Source organism: Chiloscyllium punctatum, chromosome 8, assembly GCF_047496795.1.
Source record: "Chiloscyllium punctatum isolate Juve2018m chromosome 8, sChiPun1.3, whole genome shotgun sequence".
Classification (NCBI taxonomy): domain Eukaryota; kingdom Metazoa; phylum Chordata; class Chondrichthyes; order Orectolobiformes; family Hemiscylliidae; genus Chiloscyllium; species Chiloscyllium punctatum.
In genome coordinates, this window is record NC_092746.1 from 92,462,498 (window position 1) to 92,485,147 (window position 22,650).

The following is a 22,650-nucleotide window of genomic DNA, read 5'->3' on the forward strand; positions in this document are numbered from 1 at the left end:
ATCCTTAAGACACTGGAATTGATGATTTATGGGAGGGAAGAGAAGCTATTTATGAAGATGCGAGTTTCATCAGATAGTGCCAATCAAACCATACAAAGGGAGGCCTGTGCGGCTAAGCAATGTACAAGAGTTGTTGAAGAAGGATGGCACAGCCAATCCCGTCAAACATTGCATTTAAGATTAACGAAAACAAGGAGGGATAACTCACCATGGCCACACACACAAAAGATGTCATGTCTTTTGCTAGGGCTGTTTCGGTACACCAGACTTGGGGAATTCAAATATGGCATTAAACAGAAGTTTTCTGAGCTGTCCAGGAACTCCTTCACATCAAGGCATGACAGATCAGGCAGGTCTTTAGACACTAAATGTGTTGCAAGGGGAGCTCATTTGTGCGTTCTTCTAAAACTTTATTCCCTTAATGAGCTGACCATTTCAAACACAAGTCACTTTTAAGTTGCAAGCATGGCAATGAGCATGCACATTCAACATTCAAATATTTTCTAGGGCATTAAGAGTAAACACACCATCTATGACATTACATCATTCTGGACCAATTCTGTAATTTTATCAAAAAACATTTATTTTCCCAAATGTACAAGAAATTTAAAGATCCTTAGGCACAGGAAATTTAAAATAAATCCAATGAATTGCATCACCAATGTATTTAATCAACTTGCAGCAAACAACATAACCCAACCTTTATTAAAAGCAATCAGCGTTACATAAGAAGTTTAATCAAAATACAACATAATTGCATTTTTTTCTAATATACCTTTAAAAGATTAGGTGAAGGATGTATCAGCTTTCATTTCATAAAACAAAATTGCTCTTGTTTACCTGGATATGAATTGAGTTTTGTTGTAATAATGTTATGTTTACAATATAAAAGATTAATCAGTAGGATAGAGATAGATTTAGCTGAAGATTGTAAACCAACAAAGCGAACTTACATAAGGTGTACAACTCCCTTTGGCTTATTGTTTGTGGAAAGTACACATTTTGTGAATATAACTCTCAATAACCTGTCAAATAAAAATGTATAAAAACCACTATCTCCATTTGGACCACCAGTTTGTGTGCGGTGGGTCTTAAGCAGACTGCAGTTATGTGTTCCAGCCCACCTGCAGCCTGACCTCATTTCCCAGGCTGTGTGTGGCTCAGTCAATTGAACTGATCTGGAAACTGAGAGAGGCAGAAATAGCTACATTAGAGAATGTTTGCTCAGACCATTGCTTTATTTTTTTGAAAAAAAACATATAGCTAAACTAGAGATACGGGTCATCAAATTTACAATATGTCTAGTTGTTAATAGAAATTTTAGCACTTAATTCAGCCACAAGATGCATGCTCTTTGGAAACTAAAAGGTTTAACTTTGCAAGATTTATATTCCTAACTTTCAAATAATATAAACACAGTAGATTTAATTTCTCTATTAGCATCTATTGTTTTCCAATTTTGCTGTACATATTAAAATACAGCCTACTTTTTGTACAAAAATACAAAGTTTGTGAGAGATATTTCAGTGACATTTAATTTTTTTTTTTCAAAATACAGCTCTGTAGATACACCATCTTGGTTTTATTATGTATTTATGTCTGGTTCCATTTATAAATCAACCTGGTTTGAACCTAAAATGCTTCCTTTGATTATATACAACAGCCTTCAGGCTCATTTGTACTCTGCAATACTGACACACTGCATTTAACATCTCACAGTTCAGAACTGTTTTGCTTGGGATCTCTTTACATAACAAAACACACAGACCAAACTATGTAGATGGAAATGAGTGCATTCACTTACTTTTCAGAATTTCTAAGTACACTTCAATGAATAGAATCTAAGATAACAGAATTCTTTCCAAACAATAGTTTTTGAATAAACTGAACAGTTACAAGCAGCATGAGATTATCCTAAATCTTGACACCTTTCTCTCTCTCTATGGTCTCTGCATGATTACAAAAGCTTCCATCTTATCTCCTCCAGTCTTTTTTTGTGTGTGAAGGTCAGCACTCACAAATTGGATTGAAATATTTCTTAAAATTCAGCCACTACATACATATGGCATTTGTATTGCCATTTCATCTCAGCATCCTGTATAAAGGGGGAATGCAGTTTATGTTAGGGACTTAGAATACACTCAGAAGGATTGCTTCAAGAAGGGATTAGATGATTCAATGTGAGAAACGCACCAGGAATACAAGGATATCAACCAGAGTTGGGCGAGAAGGGATTAACAAACAGGTGGTTTAATATCTAAACTTCCCATCAATGAAAGTCTTAACACAGCCCACACAGGCTATATCAAATGATGATGTATCAGAGAACCTTAACATCACAAAGGAGTTATTCTATTGTGCAAATTTTATATGCAACCTCATTGTACCAAATATTGATGCCTTCCAGGTTGTTTGACAATTCATCAGTGGTTTGTGATTTTATGCGTGCATGCATGCACTTCCTGGTTTTCATCAGGATTTTATCCTGCTTTTGTGACAATACAAACAATTGCTTGTAATTATTTTAAACAGGTTGCTGGAACATCTGCTAACAAAACCACTCTTTAATTTTTAAGTTCTCCCACTTCTCGTGGCACTGTTGTACATTACCAAACTCTAGCAATCATTTTGTTTATTTCAAATAATCTTTATTTCCAAAATAAACTAAAATACTTATAGTTTAAAATTTTCCATCTGTTTGACTTTGGATTCTTCACAACCATGTTTTTCTCCCACTGCTTTGCTCCAGTTCCCCTTGCCCCCTACATTCCACATTTTGATCCTTGTCCCTACTCAGATACAGACTTGACACATCCTTAAATCTCCCTTCTCATTCATTTCCTAATCATGTTTCCATTTTACCTGCTCCGCTGCCTGGTACAGTCCAGTTCTAACTTGATTTTGCCCCATCTCACAAAAGATTTTCTGTTTTCTCTGTAAATCTGAAATTTTAAAACTGATTTTCAGCTAACGTTTACACTCTTTAACCTCTCCCCTTTTAAATGGTCAAGATTTATGAGACAGGGGTTAACAGTTGAGGAAGTGAGAAAAAGTGATGGAAACTGGAGACTCAAGGGGACAGTAGATGTGAAATGGGAGAAATGAATGGAACAAAGAGAAGATGGGAGATGGAAGGCAAAACCAGCAGATGGGAGAAAGTGAGGGCTGCAGATGATGGAGATCCGAGTTGAGAGTGTGGTGCAGGAAAAGCACAGAAGGTCAGGCAGCATCCAAGGAGCAGGAGAATTGACGTTTCGGGTATCAGCCATCTATCAGGAATGAGACTTGTGGGCCAGAGGGTGCTGAGAGATAAATGGGAGGCAGTTGGGGTGGGAGGAGGGTGGAGTGGATAAATGGGAAAGACAATGGACAGGTCAAGAGGGCAGTGTCATTGAAGGCTTAAGACTGGGATAAGGTGCGAGGAGGGTAAATGAGGAAACTGGTGAAATCCGATGTCCCAAGGCAGAAGATGAGGTGTTCTTCCTCCAGCCATCAGGTGGTTAGAATTTGGCGATGGAGGCGGCCCAGGACCTGCATATCCTCGGTGGAGTGGAATGGGGAGTTGAAATGATCAGTCACGGGGCGGTGGAGTTTTTTTGGTGTGGGTGTCCCAGAGATGTTCTCTGAAAAACAGTCATGGAGTCATAGAAATGTACAGCACAGAAACAGACCCTTCAGTCCAACTCGTCCATGCCGACCAGATATCCCAACACAATCTAGTCCCACCTGCGCCCATATCCCTCCAAACCCTTCCTATTCCTATACTCATCCAGATGCTTTTTAAATGTTGCAATCATACTAGCCTCCACCACTTACTCTGGTAGCTCATTCCATTCATTACCATCCTCTGCGTGAAAAAGTTGTCCCTTAGGTCTCTTTTATGTCTTTCCCCTCTCACGCTAAAACTATGCCCTGTAGTTCTAGACTCCCCCACCCAGGGAAAAGACTTTGTCTATTTATCCTCTCCATGCCCCTCATGATTTTTATAAACCTCTATCAAGTCAGCCATCAGCCTCCGACACTCCAGGGAAAACAGCCCCAGCCTGTTCAACCTCCAACCCTGGCAACATCCTTGTAAATCTTTGCTGAACTTTTTCAGGTTTCACAACATCCTTCCAATAGGAAGGAGACCAGAATTGCACGCAATATTCCGACAGTGGTCTAACCAATGTTTAGTACAGTCGCAACATGACCTCCCAACTCATGTACTCAATACTCTTGACCAATAAAAGAAAGCATACCAAACGTCTTCTTCACTATCCTATCCACCTGAAACTCCACTTTCAAGGAGTCATGAACCTGCATTCCAAGGTCTCTTTGTTCAGCAACACTCCCTAGGACCATACCATTAAGTGTATAAGTCCTGCCCTGATTTGTCTTTCCAAAATGCAGCATCTCACATTTATCTAAATTAAACTCCATTTGCCATTTTTCAGACTACTGGCCCATCTGATCAAGATCCCGTTGTAATGAGGTAATCTTCTTCACTGTCCACTACACCTCCAATTTTGGTGTCATCTACAAACTTACTAACTATACCTCTTATGCTCACGGTGGTGTCCTGTCTGCCCGATGTAGAGGAGACCACATCGGGTGTAACAGATACAGTAGTTGAAATTAGTGGAGGTAATTTTCTGTTGGATGTGGAAGGATCCTTTGGGGCCTTGGATGGAGGTGAGTGGGGGGTGGTGGGGGTGCAGGTTTTATGCTTCTTGCGGTGGCAGGGGAAGGTGCTGGGAGTGGGGTGAGGGACGTGGATCGAGGAAGGCATCGCAGAGTGAATGGTCTCACCAAAAGAGTCTTCATCTTCTCTCTGAAATGCTGATAGGGGTGAGGAGGGAAATATATCCCTCGTGGTGAGGTCTGTTTGTTGGTGGGAAAAGTGGTGGAGGATGATGCTATGTATACGGGTGTTGGTAGGGTGGAAAGTGAGGACCAGGATGGTTCAGTCCTTGTTGCAATGGGAGGGGTGGGGTTCAAAGGCAGAGGTGTAGGAAGTGGACAAGATGCGCTGGATGGCATCGACGACCATGTGGGAGGGGAAATTGCGGTCTTTGAAGGAGGATGCCATCTGGGATTTTCTATGGTGGAATTGGTCATCCTGGGAATAGATGCAGTGGAGGCGGAGGAATTGGGAATAAGAGATGGTGTTTTTACAGGAGGTAGAGTGGGAGGAGGTGTAGTCCAGGTCGCTATGGGAGTTGGTGGGTTTGTAGTAGATGTTCATGGTTAGTCGGGTAGCTGGAGATGGAGATGGAGAGGTCTAGGAAGGGGAGCGAGGTGTCCAAGATGGTCAGGTGAATTTGAGGTCAGGGAGAAAGGTGTTTGTGAAGTTGATGAACTGTTCAACCTCCTTGTGGGAGCATGAGGTTGCGCCAATACACTCATTGATGTAACAGAGGAAAAGGTAGGGGATAGTGCTGCAGAAGATGGACTGTTCCACATACCCAAAGAGGCAGGCATAGCTGGGTCCCAAGTGGGTGCCCATGGCTACCCCTTTGGTTTGGAGGAAATGGGAGGATTGGATGGAGAAGTTGTTAAGGGTCAGGGCCAGTTCAGCCAGGTGGATGAGGGCATCATTGGAAGGGTACTGGTTGGGACGGGGTGAGCGGAAGAAACGGAGGGCTTGGAGGCCTTCATCACGGAGGACAGATGTGTACAGGCACCAGCAGATGACAAGATAACCACAAGAGGCAGACGAGGACTAAGGAGTGGAAGGAGTTCTGCAGGAAGAACAAAAAGAGGAGTGAACAGTAGGAATGCAATAGTGGAGAATGGGAAACCTTAGGATAAGCAGCAATGTAGAAGAGCGAGCCATGGTAAGGCAGGAAGAGACTTATTTTCTTTGCACCCACCACAAGAAGTGCTCAGTAAATTCTTATCTCTTGCTAAAGCCAAGTTTTGTTTCAACCTGGTGATCTGTAACCTCCCTCAGATTACAGTTTTACCACAGCTTATTAAAACTGGCTTAAAGAGTTGTTTAAATTTCCAACTCCCACATGTTCAAATTCCTTAGCTTTGCAGATATCCCTAACATTGTGGCCTACAATACCTCCTTTTCCAGATATTTCCTGAGCGTAAGGTGTTGTGTACATTACTATCCTCCTGGGTCAGCTATGCTATTGACTCCTCAAAGAAAGCAGTTACTGTTTTTTTGAAAACAGAATGAAACAGAACAAGAAAAGAAGGATACAGAAGATAAATGCTTCTTTTGATCTACAGACTTAAAAGCAGGAGTTGGAAACACATCTGGAAATGCTTCCAAAAAAATGAAGTGTCTCGGCAAATTTCTGCAATGCATCCTGTATATATCGCATACTCCAACCAAGGTCCACCAGTGTTCAAGGGAATGCAGATACAAGCCAGTGAATGGATGCCAATCAACAAAACTGATTTACCCTGGTTAAGTATTAAGCATCCTGAGAGCTGTTGGAACTACATCCATTCAGGCAAGTGGACAATACATCATCACATTCTTAGGTAGCAGGAGAACTTTTGTCAAATCCTTACACAAATCTATGCAGGGCTGTTGGCATGGTTTTCACAGTTCACTTAGGATATAATTGCCTTAAAAATTTGAAACGTCAGGCAGAGTCTTCCCCTTTTGAAAGTCTGGCTCCATCAGTGGGAAGAAAGCAGAGTTAACACCTTGAGTTAGGTGATTCTTCATCAGACTTGAAATGTTAACTCTGCTTTCTTCCCACAGATGCTGCCAGACCTGCTAAGCTTTGCCCGGAATTTCTGTTTTTGCTTCAGATCTCTAGGGTCTGCAGCTGTTTGTTATATCCACACTCCCCCCACCCAACTTATGAATCCATGTAGTTGCTGTTTACCAGGTTGGTCATGCCAATAAATGCCTAGGTTTAACAATCATTTCTGGGTTAAATGCAAGATTAACAGGTTTGTGGACATGTTTACAGAGCTGACCCACAAGAGCCTTGTTAGTCCCTTGCTATGGACCAGGTTAGACCCCTTCAAAATGTTTTAAGAAGCGAGCCTAGGCCCTAACTTTTTCTTCTTTTAAAGACAGATATGAAGTGGATATGCCAGGTGTGTTGTAGTTGGTCATGCCACTCAGCTTTAAGCTAAACAGAAGTTATTTAAACACTGCAATTGAAACACAAACAAAAGAAAAATGAATTTAGAGTAACTGAACTGACCAAATACAGCAACTTAACGAAGGAGCTGTTCCAATCTAGTAACATCCCATAAACACACTACATGTCAAAAAGGTAAATTGAATTATAGATTCATTCAGGCAGGAGGGAACAACTTCCGAAGTGATTTCAGAAAGAAACGTCAATCAGGAATCTTCTGCTGAAGCTTGGAATCTTTCTGGACTGCAGCATCTTCTGACTGCTACAGCTAAAGCAAACTAGTAATAACCTGAACTGGGAGAATGGCCACTCTCCTGCCATTGGTAAGCCAGATACTTCGGCACCTCTGCCTTTACGACCTCTCTTGAAAGAAACCAAGAACAAAAATAACCTTTTTAAAGTGACTGATTTGAATCCTTTTCAATCTATTAGAATCTTATTTAATTGCTCTCATAGTAACCTACAATACACAAAAATAAACCATCCTACCATTTGTTGTTTTAATATGGGATAAATACAGTTCTTCTCTGGAGAAATATGTCTGTGACTTCCATTTCCTTTATAATTGAGCACATTACTGAAGAATTGTGTTTATCTAATGGTTTCAAGAAAAGTTAGAGAAAGTATGTAGTTTATTACCTATTTTGTGTTGATTCTTTATCTTCACTCCACCATCACCATTTAGGGTTCTGGCCTACTCATTGTCTGTTTCTAATAGTTACACTATTTCAAGAATACTTACTGTTACCCAACTCTTCTTCGGTAGCTATGCTCCTCCTAGATCATTCTTATCCCCTTTGATTAAAATTTAAGCACTTCTATATTCATTCTCGTGTAGAATTTGGTGATTGCTTTTGACTGGCACAGGTCTGCTGGACTGAAAGGCCCTTTTCTGTGCTGTAGACGTCTAGATGTCTATGACCCTTCATTCTCCGCCCTGTGGGACTTTGGAGATTCACTTTTCCTTCAGTTGTTGGTGATGCTTTTGTTAAACCATTGAGACCACACTTGCTTCAGCTATGCTTATTTTTTGTCTCTATTCATAGAATCACAGAATCTCTACAGTGTGGAAGCAGCCTATTTGGCCCAACAAGTCCACACCACACCTCCAAACAGCACCCCATTCTGGCAACCCAGCATTTCACATGGCTAATCCACCTAGCCCACACATCCCTGAACAGTGGGCAATTTAACATGGAGAAAGTGAGGACTGCAGATGCTGGAGATCAGAGCTGAAAATGTGTTGCTGGAAGAGCGCAGCAGGTCAGGCAGCATCCAAGGAGCAAGAGAAGAGACAAGGTGGGGGGAGGGGAAATAAGGAAATGGTCTGGCGATGGAGGAGATCCCTTGTGGTTGGAGGGTTCCTAGGCGGAAGATGAGGCATTCCTCCTCCGACCGTTGTGTTGCTATATCAACCCAACCCAACCCAACCACCCCGTGGCTCAACACTTCAACTCCCCCTCCCACTCCACCAAGGACATGCAGGTCCTTGGACTCCTCCATCACCAGACCATAGCAACTCGACGGTTGGAGGAAGAGCGCCTCATCTTCTGCCTAGGAACCCTCCAACCACAAGGGATGAACTCAGATTTCTCCAGTTTCCTCATTTCCCCTCCCCCCACCTTGTCTCAGTCAAACCCCTCGAACTCAGCACTGCCTTCCTAACCTGCAATCTTCTTCCTGACCTCTCTGCCCCCCATCCCCACTCCGGCCTATCACCCTCACCTTGACCTCCTTCCACCTATCGCATTTCCAACGCCCCTCCCCCAAGTCCCTCCTCCCTACTTTTTATCTTAGCCTGCTGGACACACTTTCCTCATTCCTGAAGAAGGGCTCATGCCCGAAACGTCGATTCTCCTGCTCCTTGGATGCTGCCTGACCTGCTGCACTTTTCCAGCAATACATTTCCAGCAATTTAACATGGCCAATCCACCTAATGTGCACATCTTTGGACTGTGGGAAGAAACCAGAGCACCTGGAGGGAACCCAAGCAGAAGCGAGGTAAAAGTGCAAAGTCCACACAGTCATCCAAGGGTGGAATCGAACCTGGGTCCCTGGTGCTGCGAGGCAGTATTACTAACCATTGAGCCACCATGCCACCCATCAAGCACATTACACCATTAAAGATGTAGCAGATATCCTTCCGAAGTATTGCTAACTATATCACCCTGTTAAATTTCCTTACACGGTTTTCTCATTTATTTGAATTTAAGATTAATAACATTACATATAGCTGCCCTATTGTCCTCACTGTTGATGGATCAGTGTGCTATAAATTTAAATTTTTCAGTTCAGACTCTGAACCATTAAGCATTGTCAATTTATTATAGCTTGCGTTCCTCAAAAAAATGTGGATACAATTAGCTCTCTTCCTTTTTATTTCAGCCTGGTGATCTTCAGCATATTCCTGGTTATACCACTGCAATTTGTATCTTAAAGATTTCTATTTGGAAGTGTTCAATACCTAAGTTCCCAACTACAACAGGATAAGCTCCTTTAATTTTTTTTTTAACTGTCAACTTGATCTTTCCGGAACATATAAAGTTGCATTCATCATTGAAGTCCAGGGTCAGCAATTCTTCTGATATTCCATCAGCATTGTATTTTTCTGTAGTTCAAATAAATTTTAAGCCTCTTACGCCTCAAGTTTCTAGCCCTATAAGTAGATAATTCTGATTGCAGATTTTCTATCTTCCATGATTGTATTTACCTGTTTTTGGTACTAAGTTTCCATTTGCTTCTCAGAGTTACCCCATCACATCAGTTTTGACCATGAACCATGAACCTGCATTGCCATATTATGAAGGTTTGGGAGTGGCTGCCTACTTTAAACTCACGAGTCAGGCTTCAACTGTCTCACTACACCAGAACAGCTTTAACAAAATATAACACTGTCTGTGGCACTGTATGCATATTAGACCTCCTCATCCTCCAAAACGTCTGACACATTGAATCCAATATCATTAATTTTCTGACGAGCTCAATGGGATAATATTGTCTTAATATTGGACTCCAAAACACTAGCTCTGTTTCTCTTTCCACAGATGCTGTCAGACCTGAATTTCTCCAGTACTTTTTCTTAATTTCAGTGGAACTAACCTTACTTGGCTTAATTTTCAATTGTAAATTCTAGCAGCTTTTCTTGTCATATCACCATGTCTGCAGTGCTCAAAATCCACTGTTGATCTCATCTTCTTTATTGATATACGCCACCTAAAGCCATGCAGTTTTTCACCTGCATGCTAATGATAGTCAGCTCCACTTCACCACTTCTCTTGATCTTTTCACCGTGCTGTGCCACTTCCTAACCTAGTGATTCATCCCTTCTTGCTGTTAAGAACAGGGAAAACCAAAGCTACTGTTCCTCTGTATTTGCTTCCTTGTCACCAACTACATTCTCTGACAATGACTATCTCAGGCTGAACCAAACCATACCTGAGAAGCCCTGTTAAAACTGACTTAGAACCAATGCCTTCTCCAAGACCACCTCTAATACTGCCCAACTTGGTCTATCTGTTGCTGAAACCCTCATTCATGGCTTGCCATCTCCCTACTCTATTTATTCCAATGTCTTATTGGTTAAGACATAGGGCAGCTGGCCTTCATAACAAGAGGGATTGAGTATAGAAGCAAAGAGGTGCTTCTGCAGCTGTACAGGGCCCTGGTGAGACCACACCTGGAGTACTGTGTACAGTTCTGGTCTCCAAATTTGAGGAAAGACATTCTGGCTATTGAGGGAGTGCAGCGTAGGTTCACGAGGTCAATTCCTGGAATGGCAGGATTGCCTTACACGGAAAGACTGAAGCGACTGGGCTTGTATACCCTTGAGTTTAGAAGACTGAGAGAGGATCTGATTGAAACGTATAGGATTATGAAAGGACTGGACACTCTGGCAGGAGGGAACATATTTCCGTTGATGGGGGAGTGCCGAACCAGAGGGCACAACTTAAAAATACGGGGTAGACCATTTAGGACAGAGATGAGGAGAAACTACTTCACCCAGAGAGTGGTGGCTGTGTGGAATGCTCTGCCCCAGAGGGCAGTGGAGGCCCAGTCTCTGGATTCATTTAAGAAAGAGTTGGATAGAGCTCTCAAGGATAGTGGAGTCAAGGGGTATGGAGATAAGGCTGGAACAGGATACTGATTAGGAATGATCAGCCATGATCATATTGAATGGCGGTGCAGGCTCGAGGGGCAGAATGGCCTACTCCTGCATCTATTGTCTATTGTCTATTGTAATGTTATTAAATTCAAATAAATGAGAAAACCGCGTAAGGAAATTTAACAGGGTGATATAGTTAGCAATACTTCTGAAGGATATCTGCTACATCTTTAATGGTGTAATGTACTTAATTGGTGGCATGGTGGTTCAATGGTTAGCCATACTGCCTCGTAGCACCAGGGACCCAGGTTCGATTCCACCCTCGGAGGACTTTGCAAGTTTTCCTTGCTTCTGCTTGGGTTTCCTACATTGTTCACACTTCATATTCATCAGTTTATCTAAACCTCTGTAGTCCATAACTTATCCTATTCAAAGTCATGCTCATCCAAGTGGCTCATGAAGCAGTCAGGGATAGCCAAAAGTACATGCCTTGTCAGCGGTGCCCACATCACATGCAAGAATAAAAGGTGACTTGGAATCAAAAATAGGAGTGGGGTAGGCTATTCAGCTCCTCGAGACTGCTCTGCCATTCATTATGTTCATCCAACTCAAGAGAATGTTCTTGCTTTTCTCCATGTTCTTTGATCGCTTTACTGAATTGCTAAAGAGGCAACTGTTTATCATTAATCCTTCAGGATTGCAATGATCCAAGGGCAGAGGATGGAAATATGTAGCTTCCAAATGCCTGGGAGAACTTTTGTTAATGTTATTGAAAAAAGAGAGAGTAATAAGAACATAAAACTGTTACAGTAAGGAATATTCCATTTCTCAAGATTGCTGCCTAACAAAATGAACAACTCTTTCCACTATTTTAATAATTAATTTTCTTCACATTTAGATCTCCTGTTATCATAAACCATTCTTGCACTGATAGATCTGACAAGTTACCTGTTCCCAACAGTTAGACTGTGGCATTAATATTCCAGAGCACTTTTCCAGCTGGCACCACTAATCCAACAAAAAAATCACCTTTTGTCCTAAGACTGGTGGGAGATCAGAATTTCTTAAACAAGGCCCTGCATGAAGAACTAAACAGGGGCACAAAGATAGAATTAATGAATCTTCCTTTTTGTTCCAATTCTGATCCCGCATAAAATTTATTGCATATACAAATTGGTATTAAGAAATTCCTAAATTAATCAATTTAAATATTTAAACATTTCTTACATGGCGGTGCTAAGGCATCTAAATTTTATTCTGTGACCATTGCTAAAATAAAGTGCATGTATTGATGCTAACTAAGGACAAGAAATGACTTGGTCATGACATCCCTATAGGCAAACACTGGCTGACACCATCTAGTTTCATACTGAAAAAAAAATGGCTGGTTAGATCAGGTACTAGAGAGCTGCAAGTATCCACTTTATTGTATCTCAACGTAAGTGAGGTAAAAGAGAGAAAAAGAAAATAAATCAATAAAATACATCAAGAAAACAATGAGGAAATTCTTCACAATCTCCTATTTTTAAACTGGTGTGACAGTTGCAATAAGTACTTTATCACCATGAAATCTGACAGACTGTTGATACCATGAAGTAAAAGGAATACTTGCATGATTTTTCTGTACCACTAAGAGGAGCTATAGCAGTTTTATGGCTTACTTGGCATCTTCAGTGTCAAAACTAAGTGCAATACTTTACAATGTTAACCAATATTTACATTTTAATTTCAGGATCTGAGTTATACATTTGCCACAGAAACAAGATGCATTGTTGTTCTCTGCAGTATCATTGATTGCTAATCCTCAAAACTAAAGAGACTGCATTAGTCTCCGCAACACCATTTCAGATTTTAATTATATGCTGAATTAAGTTTTAGTAGATCGCTTTTTTTGTTTAATTTTCTACTTTCTATTCAAACCATTTCCTTATAACATGCTGAACTTTACCATGCACCTTCATATTACAAGATCCCAAGACAGTTTTATTTGAAAGAAAATGTACAGTCTCACAACCAGACAAGCATTTCTCAATTAGAAGGACATTGTTTCACCTGAACATACATGAGAAACATATATTTTGAATTAATTATTAACGTGTCGCAGTCCAATTTCAGTATTTTACACTGGCTACCAACTCACCTCAGAAAGATATATTAAGTTCCTGAAGCACTGGTATGTTAATCACAATGTTTGGATGAAGTACAGAGTACTTGAGCTCCAAGACCTTTAGCAGTTAATGAGAACTTTAGTAGGCACTTTGGGCACTGATGCATGACATCCTCCTGCTGAAAGACAACTTCTTTGCCACTGTTACCTTTCCAGTTCACACAGTAGAAGGTCTTCAAGCAAAATGGACATGTTAAGTGGCAATAATCAAGACTGCCTTCTGCTTCACCAGTGCAGTTGCTCAAGTGCACCTTGCACTCATCGACAATCCTTTCCCTGTTACGTAGTTCATACTGTGATGCTGAATCAACAATATGCCTGCAGAACGGTTCAGTGCTGACAGCAGTGTGTTCTGGTGAAACATTGGGCAGTTCCTCATCAACTGTGCAATGTACATTCAATGAACTGAAGACTGTCCACAGAATAGCAGGGTCCTTGCACTTGTGGTAACTTTGCCAGTGCCTGAAAAGTTCAGATTTGCTTCCACAGTTCTGTTTACATAAAATACAATTAAACCCTAAATTTGTAATGAACTGAATTTTATTAGCCTGAGCAACTGTATTTGAATCCACAGCACCTGAATGGAGCTGCTGTTTATAATGCAAACTCATGTGCTTCTTCAATTTAAAACAAGATTGGAAAGCTTCTTCACAAACGTCACACCTGACAAAACTTTTTTTCTCACCAAGTTGTTTCCAGTAGTTTGCTGCGTGCTTGAGCAGTTCTTGTTCAGCTTCCATGCTTGAGTAAATCGGAAATCCACTGACGCATCTACTTTTATCATTTACGGATCTCTCTTCTACCCTCAGCTGCAACTCTTCCTCATGGGCACATAACAGGTGAAGTTTCATATCAACAAAGGTGGGGGTGACAACTTGGCAACGAGCACATTTTATTTGCAAGGTGCTGAGGCCAACCACTTCAGCTTGTGATTGATTATCCTCAGTCTGCTTTCTGAAAAGACAAAACAACCTCATTAAACTGAAGATCTTAGCTTAAACAAGACAGGTATGTCAAAATCATAATTTGTTCTTGGTTGCTACAGATTACAACAATAATATTTCTACAATGAATTTTACAAGTGGGCTGAAAAATTGTTGTAATGCACCCCACCTTTCCACCTGAAAGGGTAAGCATTATATGCACCAGCACAGAATCTGCAAAAACAGGAGGGGGGGGAGGGGGCGATCTTAGGATCGAGAGAAGATGTGTGTGGAGGAGGGGTTGAAGAAGGGATGAAGAAGTGAAAAAGAAAACAATTATGAAGCCAAATAAAATTAATAGACCAGAGATATAAATCCGGCCAGATATCCTTAAAATTCAAAATACATTTTTTTTGGTATGTAAAAGTAACTCAACGTGCAGAATTTACATGGATCAGATTCTATTAGATATTAATAAGGCTGAAATACACATGCAATTGAAAAAGATCTAGAGCCTTGAAATCTCTGATAGATTAAATCACAAAACCAGGCTCTGCTGTATTTCTCATCAATTTTATAAGCTCTTTATAAGATTCATTTCAGTTTAGTTTTCTGAATGTTTATTAGTTTAAATTCAACATTCCAGATCAAAACATACTGGTAAGATTTTGTTGTTTCAGTAAAGCTCACAGAATAGGCTATAAACCTGCAGATGAGTAGTTTTCACTTTGGCTGTGAAGGGAGAGCTCTGCTAAATACACAGGTTGTCTGGAAGAAACATGCCAACGGGTGTTGTTCAGTCTCAACAAATACCATATCCATGTCCTCCTCCAGAGTAACCCAACCAAGAAAAATAAAGGTCTGCAAGACTCTGGATCACTTCACACTTATGAATGTTCACAGTGTCCTTTCGCTGACTTGTACAGTAAATCCAACCTCACAGAAAATCTTATCATTTTGTTCCTAATACAGTTATTATGGACTATTACTTAAGAGCAAGTAGCCTTTAACAGCATGTTTTATTCATGAACAGGTCTCGCTCCTTTCTTTCTCCAACAGCTGCTCGGTTCAGCTGTAAACAAGTTTTTCTCCCCGGAAAAGCAAATGGTTCTGCCCTGCACTCTGCCCATAAATATCATGCTGTCACAGAACAAAGGCTCAGGGTACATATTAATAGTGTGATCATTAAAGGTGAGGAAAAGCTGATCTCACATCTTGTTTCCAGAGCACATACATTGTGAGTAATGTGGCACTTCTCCTAATATGGTGTCGAACTATCTGTTACCTAATAAAAGAATGTTTCCACGCCAACGTTCCCCCCCACCCACCAATCACACACACATCTCTGGTCTGTGGTTTACAGGTTATTCTCTTTTGAAAACCTGCAGCTACAAATAAGCATTTAGCATCACACCACCTAGTTGAATTAAACAGCAGTGGAAAGAGTAATCCTTCACAAGAGCAATCTCCAGTATAATTTTACTGTTGGAAAATTCAACATGCTCAGAAGAGGAACTAACTGTTCAATAACAAAATTAACTGCCAGCTTCATGAAACATTTTAATATATATTTGTACGGTACTCCACAAATACGACAACATCATCTTAGCATAGTCAAGGGGGAGAGGTGAGTACAGGAAATAGAGGCTTGGGGTGGGGGAGGAAGGAAGAGTCCAAGGACGGCTTTCTTTTGAAGTGTTTGAAAAGGAAGCAAGATAATATAACTTAGGATGATAGCTCCACGTTCCAAAAACATAATGACTAAAAGAATGTGGTGGACTGTTAACTGCCTTCTGGGCAATTAGGGATAAGCAGGAGAGGGGTCAGCACCTCCTCCATAACAATGCTTTACACTGGTGTCCCACAAACTGCAACCACACCACCCACCATACTTCTTATACACTCACAGCTGTATGGCCAAATTCAGCTCGAACTCCATTTGCAAAGTTGATGATGATATCACCATGCTGAGTTGCATCCCAAAATAACAAGACAAGAGTACAGGAAAAAGACAGACAGCTCAGTGGCATGGTGTAAAGACAACAATCTCTCCCTCAATGTCAGCAAAACAAAGAAGCTGGTCATCGACTTCAGGAAGAGGAGTGGGGAATATGCCCCAATCTGTATCAACGGTGCTAAGATAGAGATGATTGAGTTTCAAGTTTCTTGGAGTAAATAACACCAACTATCAATTCTGGTCCATCCACGTCGACATTATAGTAAAATAAACACAACAATGACGCTACTTCCTCAGAAGGCTAAGGAAATTCAGCATGTCCACAATAACTCTTACGAAGTTTTATAGATGCACCCTATCTGATTGCATCACAGCTTGGTATGGTAACAGCTCTGCTCAAGACTGCAAGAAATTACAGAGAGTTGTGACACAGCCCAATCCATCATGAAAACCATGGATTTCCAAAGCAGCATTCCTTCCAGTGACTCCATCTACACTTTCCGCTGCTTTGGAAAAGCAGCCAACATAATCAAAGTCCCCTCCCATCTCATTTTTAGCCTCTTCCACCTTCTTCCATTGAGCAGAAAATACAAAAGTTTGAAAACAAATACCAACAGATTTAAGAATAGATTCTTCCCCACTGTTACCAGACTTAAAGAAAAATCAGCCCTGACTCCAATTTGACTGGTTATAGAAAGTCATAGAGTGAACAGGTCTCTCATATATTAAAGCTGATCTTACATAGAACATAGAACAGTACAGCACAGAACAGGCCCTTCAGTTCATGATGTTGTGCCGACCACTGATCCTCATGTATGCACCCTCAAATTTCTGTGACCATATGCATGTCCAACAGTCTCTTAAATGTCCCCAATGACCTTCCTTCCACAACTGCTACTGGCAACGCATTCCATTCCATGCTCTCAACTCTGTGTAAAGAACCCGCCTCTGACATCCCCTCTTTTCCTCCAACCAGCTTAAAACTATGACCCCTCGTGTTAGCCATTTCTGCCCTGGGAAATAGTCTCTGGCTATCAACTCGATCTATGCCTCTCATTATCTTGTATACCTCAATTAGGTCCCCTCTCCTCCTCCTTTTCTCCAATGAAAACAGTCCGAGCTCAGTCAACCTCTCTTCATAAGAAGGTCATGCCTTACAAGTCTTATCGAGTTCTTTGAGGATGTGACTCGAAAGGTTGATGAGGGTCGAGCTGTGGAAGTGGTGTATATGGACTTCAGCAAGGCATTTGATAAGCTCATGGTAGGCTCATTCAAAAGGTCAGGAGGATTGGGATACAGGGGAGCTTAGCTGTCTAGATACAGAATTGGCTGGCCAACAGAAGACAGCGAGTGGTAGTAGAAGGAAAATATTCTGCCTGGAAGTCAGTGGTGAGTGGTGCTCCACAGGCCTCTGTCCTTGGGCCTCCACTGTTTGTAATTTTTATTAATGACTTGGATGAGGGGTTTGAAGGATGGGTCAGCAAGTTTGCAGATGACACAAAGGTTAGAGGTGTCGCTGACAGTATAGAGGGCTGTTGTAGGCTGCAGCGGGACATTAACAGGATGCAGAGATGGGCTGAGAGGTGGCAGATGGAGTTCAACCTGGATAAATACTAGGTGATGCATTTTGGAAGGTCAAATTTGAAAGCTGAGTACAGGATTAAGGATAGGATTCTTGGCAGTGTGGAGGAACAGAGGGATCTTGGTGTGCAAGTACATAGATCCCTTAAAATGGCCACCCAAGTGGACAGGGTTGTTAAGAAAGCAAATGGTGTTTTGGCTTTCATTAACAGGGGGATTGAGTTTAAGAGTCGTGGGATCTTGTTGCAGCTCTATAAAACTTTGGTTAGGCCGCACTTGGAATACTATGTCCAGTTCTGGTCGCCCTATTATAGGAAAGATGTGGATGCTTTGGAGAAGGTGTTTACCAGGATGCTGCCTGGACTGGAGGGCTTATCTTACGAAGAGAGGTTGACTGAGCTTGGACTTTTTTCATTGGAGAAAAGGAGGAGAGGGGACCTAATTGAGGTATACAAGATAATGAGAGGCATAGATATTTTCCTTCTACTACCACTTGCTGTCTTCTGTTGGCCAGCCAATTCTGTATCCAGACAGCTAAGTTCCCCTGTATCCCATTCCTCCTGACCTTTTGAATGAGCCTACCATGGGGAACCTTATCAAATGCTTTTCTGAAGTCCATATACACCACATCCACAGCTCGACCCTCATCAACTTCTCTAGTCACATCCTCAAAGAACTCGATAAGGTTTGTGAGGCATGACCTGCCCCTCACAAAGCCGTGTTGACTGCATTTAATCAAGCCATGCTCTTCCAGATGGTCATAAATCCTACCCCTCAGAATCCTTTCTGACACCTTGCAGATGACAGATGTGAGACTTACTGGTCTGTAATTGCCGGGGTTTTCCCTATTCCCTTTCTTGAAGAGAGGAATTACATTTGCCCCTCTCCAGTCCTCAGGTACGACTCCAGTGGAGATTGAGGATGCAAGGATCTTCACAAGTGACGAAGCAATTGCATTTCTCGTTTCCCAAAGCAGCCAAGGACAAATCTGGTCCGGGCCTGGCACTTGTCAATCTTAATGCTTGACAAAATTTTCAGCACATCAGCTTCCTCTATCTCTATCCATTCCAGCATGCACACCTGCTCTTCAAAGGTTTCATTCACTACAAAGTTTGTTTCTTTTGTAAATACAGAAGGAAAAAACTCATAGGGCTTCCCCTACCTCCTCAGACTCCACACACAAGTTCCCTATGCTATCCCTGATCAGCCCTACTCTTTCTTTGACCATTCTCTTATTCCTCACATAAGTATAAAATACCTTTGTGTTCTCCCTAATCCGTTCTGCCAAGCCTTTCTCGTGCCCCCTCCTGGCTCTCCTCAGACCATTTTTGAGCTCCTTCCTCACCTGCCTGTAATCCTCTAGAGCTGAGCTTGACCCTAGCTTCCTCTACCTTATGTAAGCTACCTTCTTCCTTTTGACAAGGAGCTCCACCGCTCTCGTCATCCAACGTTCCTTTATCTTACCCCTTCTTGCCTGTCTCAGAGGGACATATTTATTCATCACTCGCAACAACTGTTCCTTAAACAGTCTCCACATGTCTATACCATGGAACAATTGCTCCCAATCCATGCTTCCTAACTCATGTATAATCGCATCATAGTTTCCTCTTCCCCAATTAAATATCCTCCCATTTTGCCTAATCCTCTCCTTCTCCACTGCTATGTAGAATGTGAGGCAGTTGTGGTCACTATCTCCAAAATGGTCTCTCACCACAAGATCTGATACCTGCCCTGGCTCGTTTCCGAGCACCAAGTCTAGAATGGCCTCTCCCCTCTTCGGCCTGTCAACGTACTGCGTTAGGAAACGCTCCTTACAAAAACAGCTCCATTCAAATCTTGTGCTCGGAGGTTCCAATCAATATTGGGAAAGTTAAAGTCACCCATGACAACAATTCTACTACGTCCACACTTTTCCAAAATCTGCCGACCTATGCTTTCTTCAACCTCCCTGCTGCTATTGGGGGGTCTGTAGTAAACCCCTAACGAGGTGACTGCTCCCTTGCTGTTCCTAATTTCCACCCATACTGACTCGGTAGGCAAATCTTCCTCGACAATGGAAGCTTCTGTAGCTGTGATACCCTCTCTGATTAGTAGTGCTACACCCCCTCCTCTTTTTCCCCCCTCCTTATTCTTTTTAAATGCTCTAAACCCTGGAACATCCAGCAACCATTCCTGCCCCTGAGAAACCAATGTGTCTGTTATGGTCACAACATCATAGCACCAGGTAGTGATCCATGCTCGAAGTTCATCACTTTTATTCCTGATACTCCTTGTGTTAAAGCAAACACACTTTAACTGATCCCTTGGTTCCTTCCCAGGAAAATTCTTCCCATTAGCTGGTCTACCTCTTGCTATTGCCTCAGCTGCATCAACTCTCACCTCCGGTATACAGCTCAGGTTCCCACCCCCCTGCCATACTAGTTTAAACCCTCTCAAACTACTCGAGCAAACCTTCCACCCAGGACATTGGTCCCCTTCCAGTTCAGATGCAACCCGTCCTTCTTGTACAAGTCCCACCTTCCCCAGAAGGCATCCCAATTATCTACATATCTGAAGCCCTTGCTTATATATATGGTCACTGCTTTCCTTCCCGGCTGTCCCTCTGGACCTCGTCACTTCCTCCGCTGCTCCCGCTCCTTCTGTGAAAGAGAAAACACCGCTGCCCGCTACCGGTAAGTAATTTTAAAAACCTTAGCTGCAGTCTTCCGGGTTCGTCTTACCTCCGCTGCTGCTCACACTCAAATCTTGCTCTGCACTTTCTTTATAACACTCTATTCTGCATTCTGTTCTATTATCCTGGCATATTTGCATAAAGTTTGATTTGTCTAGTTAGCATGCAAAACAACACTTTTCATTGTATCTTGGTACATGTGACAATAATAAATTAAATTAAACCAAATCTAATCGAAGCATTTGCCTAGTCAGCAACACTCACTGAATTATTGATTCTACAGCACAGAAAAAGGCCCTTCAGCCCATTGAGTCTGTGTCAGTCAAAAACCATCTAATATTCTAATCTCATGAACAAACAAAACCAAAAACGACCCCAGATAAATAAGCAGAAATAAAGAAACATCTAGATTTAAATTAATGGAAAGTTGGTGTTGGGAAAACCCCAGAAAAGATTTTGATCATAAGATGAGAGGACCATCTTGAGACTGATTGTCGTAGGCACGGGGAGTTGTCATCGTCATCATCATCATATTCCAAGGAGGAAGAGGACAGTCCTTCAATTGGACTGGATATAGAATGTTTAGATTTGACACAAGGCAAGAGTAAGGTTGCCCCTTCCCTTAATATTTATGCAGACAGATAGGGAGGGTAAGATCATAAGAAGAAAATCTTTGAGAGAGAGAGAGAGAGAGAGATTATGCTTTTTAGGCAGAAGGAATAAGCAGCAACAAAATATAATTAATGGTATAGTTTGAAAGTGTGCAGGGTCAGTGGGATCTGTGCTGTCATTTGCATAGACATTTCAACATTGCTAGATACATTGGAAGAGAACTAGCAAAATGTTTGGGACCTTGGGCTTTATAAACAGAGGTACTAAAGGAACATGAAGTTATAATGCTGAACCTTTATAAAGTTTTGACTAGGCCACAACTAGAGTAGTGCATCCAGTTCAAATAATCACAAACAAGAAGGATGCAAGGATCCTCAAGATGGTACAGACAAGATTCACCAGATGAGTTGCAGTGATGTCAGAGTTTAGCTACAGGATTAAATTGGAGAAGTTTGGGTTGTTCTCCAACAAGCAAAGGAGTTTGAAGGGAAATCTAGAAGAGGTGCACAAGACAATGACGGGTTTAGATAAGGTAGACAAAGGAAATCTGCTACAATTCACTGATAACACAAAGACCAAGGGACCAGATAGAAGGCTCTGGAAAGATATGGGGCAACGGAGGGAAAAAAGTTTTTATGCCGCAAATGGCCTTTTTGTGCGTGCAACTCACTGCCTAAGATGAAGAAATGACAATGAATGATTGTGAAATTAAATTTGATAGACACTAGAGCTGTGAGATAAAAGGGAAATGGACTGATTAGATGGCTACACAGAGATATGGAATGGCCATGATGGGAGAAACAGCTTCCTCCTTTGCTATATTGATTCAATGGCTCTACAACATACAATAACTGAGTTGGACAATAATAATTCGCAACTAAATAGCATTTGCAGAAACAACACAGACATCCATCTAGAGAAGGAAAGATTAGACAGAATAACAAGCCATTAAGTTAATAGGTGGGTTTGATAAGCTTTTAAGGAGGGAGAGGGAGATGGAAATGCAAAGGAGAAACAGAATATGACCCAACTGACTTTCAGTTCTACAGTTTATGCAGTGGAAGAGACCTATAAGAAGTCAGATATCCATGTGTTTCAGGAAAATTTCAGCAATAAACTGGAATGAGGCTGAAGAAAGATTTATAGATGATGAACAGAATCATTCTATTTGAGACTGTGGGTCAAGCTTATCTTTACTCAGCGAGTCGTGAGTTCATGGAATGCCCTGCCAGTAGCAGTGGTGGACTCTCCCTCTTTATGGCCATTTAAACAGGCATTGGAATGACATATGGAAGATAGTGGGCTAGTGTAGGTTAGGTGGGCTTGGATTGGCGCAACATCGAGGGCCAAAGGGCCTGTACTGTGCTGTATTTTCCTATGTTCTATGTTAAGGTTACCATGGACATGATGACTATGACTGAACAGTTAGGGCTGGATCTATAAGAGTGGTCCCATATGCATGGAGGAGAAGAATTAAACTATTGAAACAAAAAGAAGTGGTCAGTATCTTAGATTACAGAGAAATTAAGACCAGCGACTT

The 22,650-nt window shown here is 41.6% G+C and overlaps 1 protein-coding gene across 11 annotated transcripts in view; it reads right to left on the minus strand.

Annotated features, from left to right (window-relative positions):
• Positions 1-593: 593 nt before the first annotated feature.
• znf438 (zinc finger protein 438) overlaps positions 594-22,650 on the minus strand; it is a 243,370-nt gene continuing 221,313 nt past the window's right edge. For 7 of the 11 annotated variants that reach the window (XM_072576076.1, XM_072576081.1, XM_072576080.1 and 4 more), the window contains one exon: positions 12,311-14,320. In XM_072576076.1, coding sequence (XP_072432177.1) covers positions 13,378-14,320 — 943 coding nt within the window. In that variant the 3' untranslated portion in view covers positions 12,311-13,377. Of the gene's footprint in view, positions 7,461-12,310; positions 14,321-22,650 lie in introns of those variants that run through there. The other 4 variants (XM_072576071.1, XM_072576075.1, XM_072576074.1 and 1 more) reach the window with 3 other exon arrangements.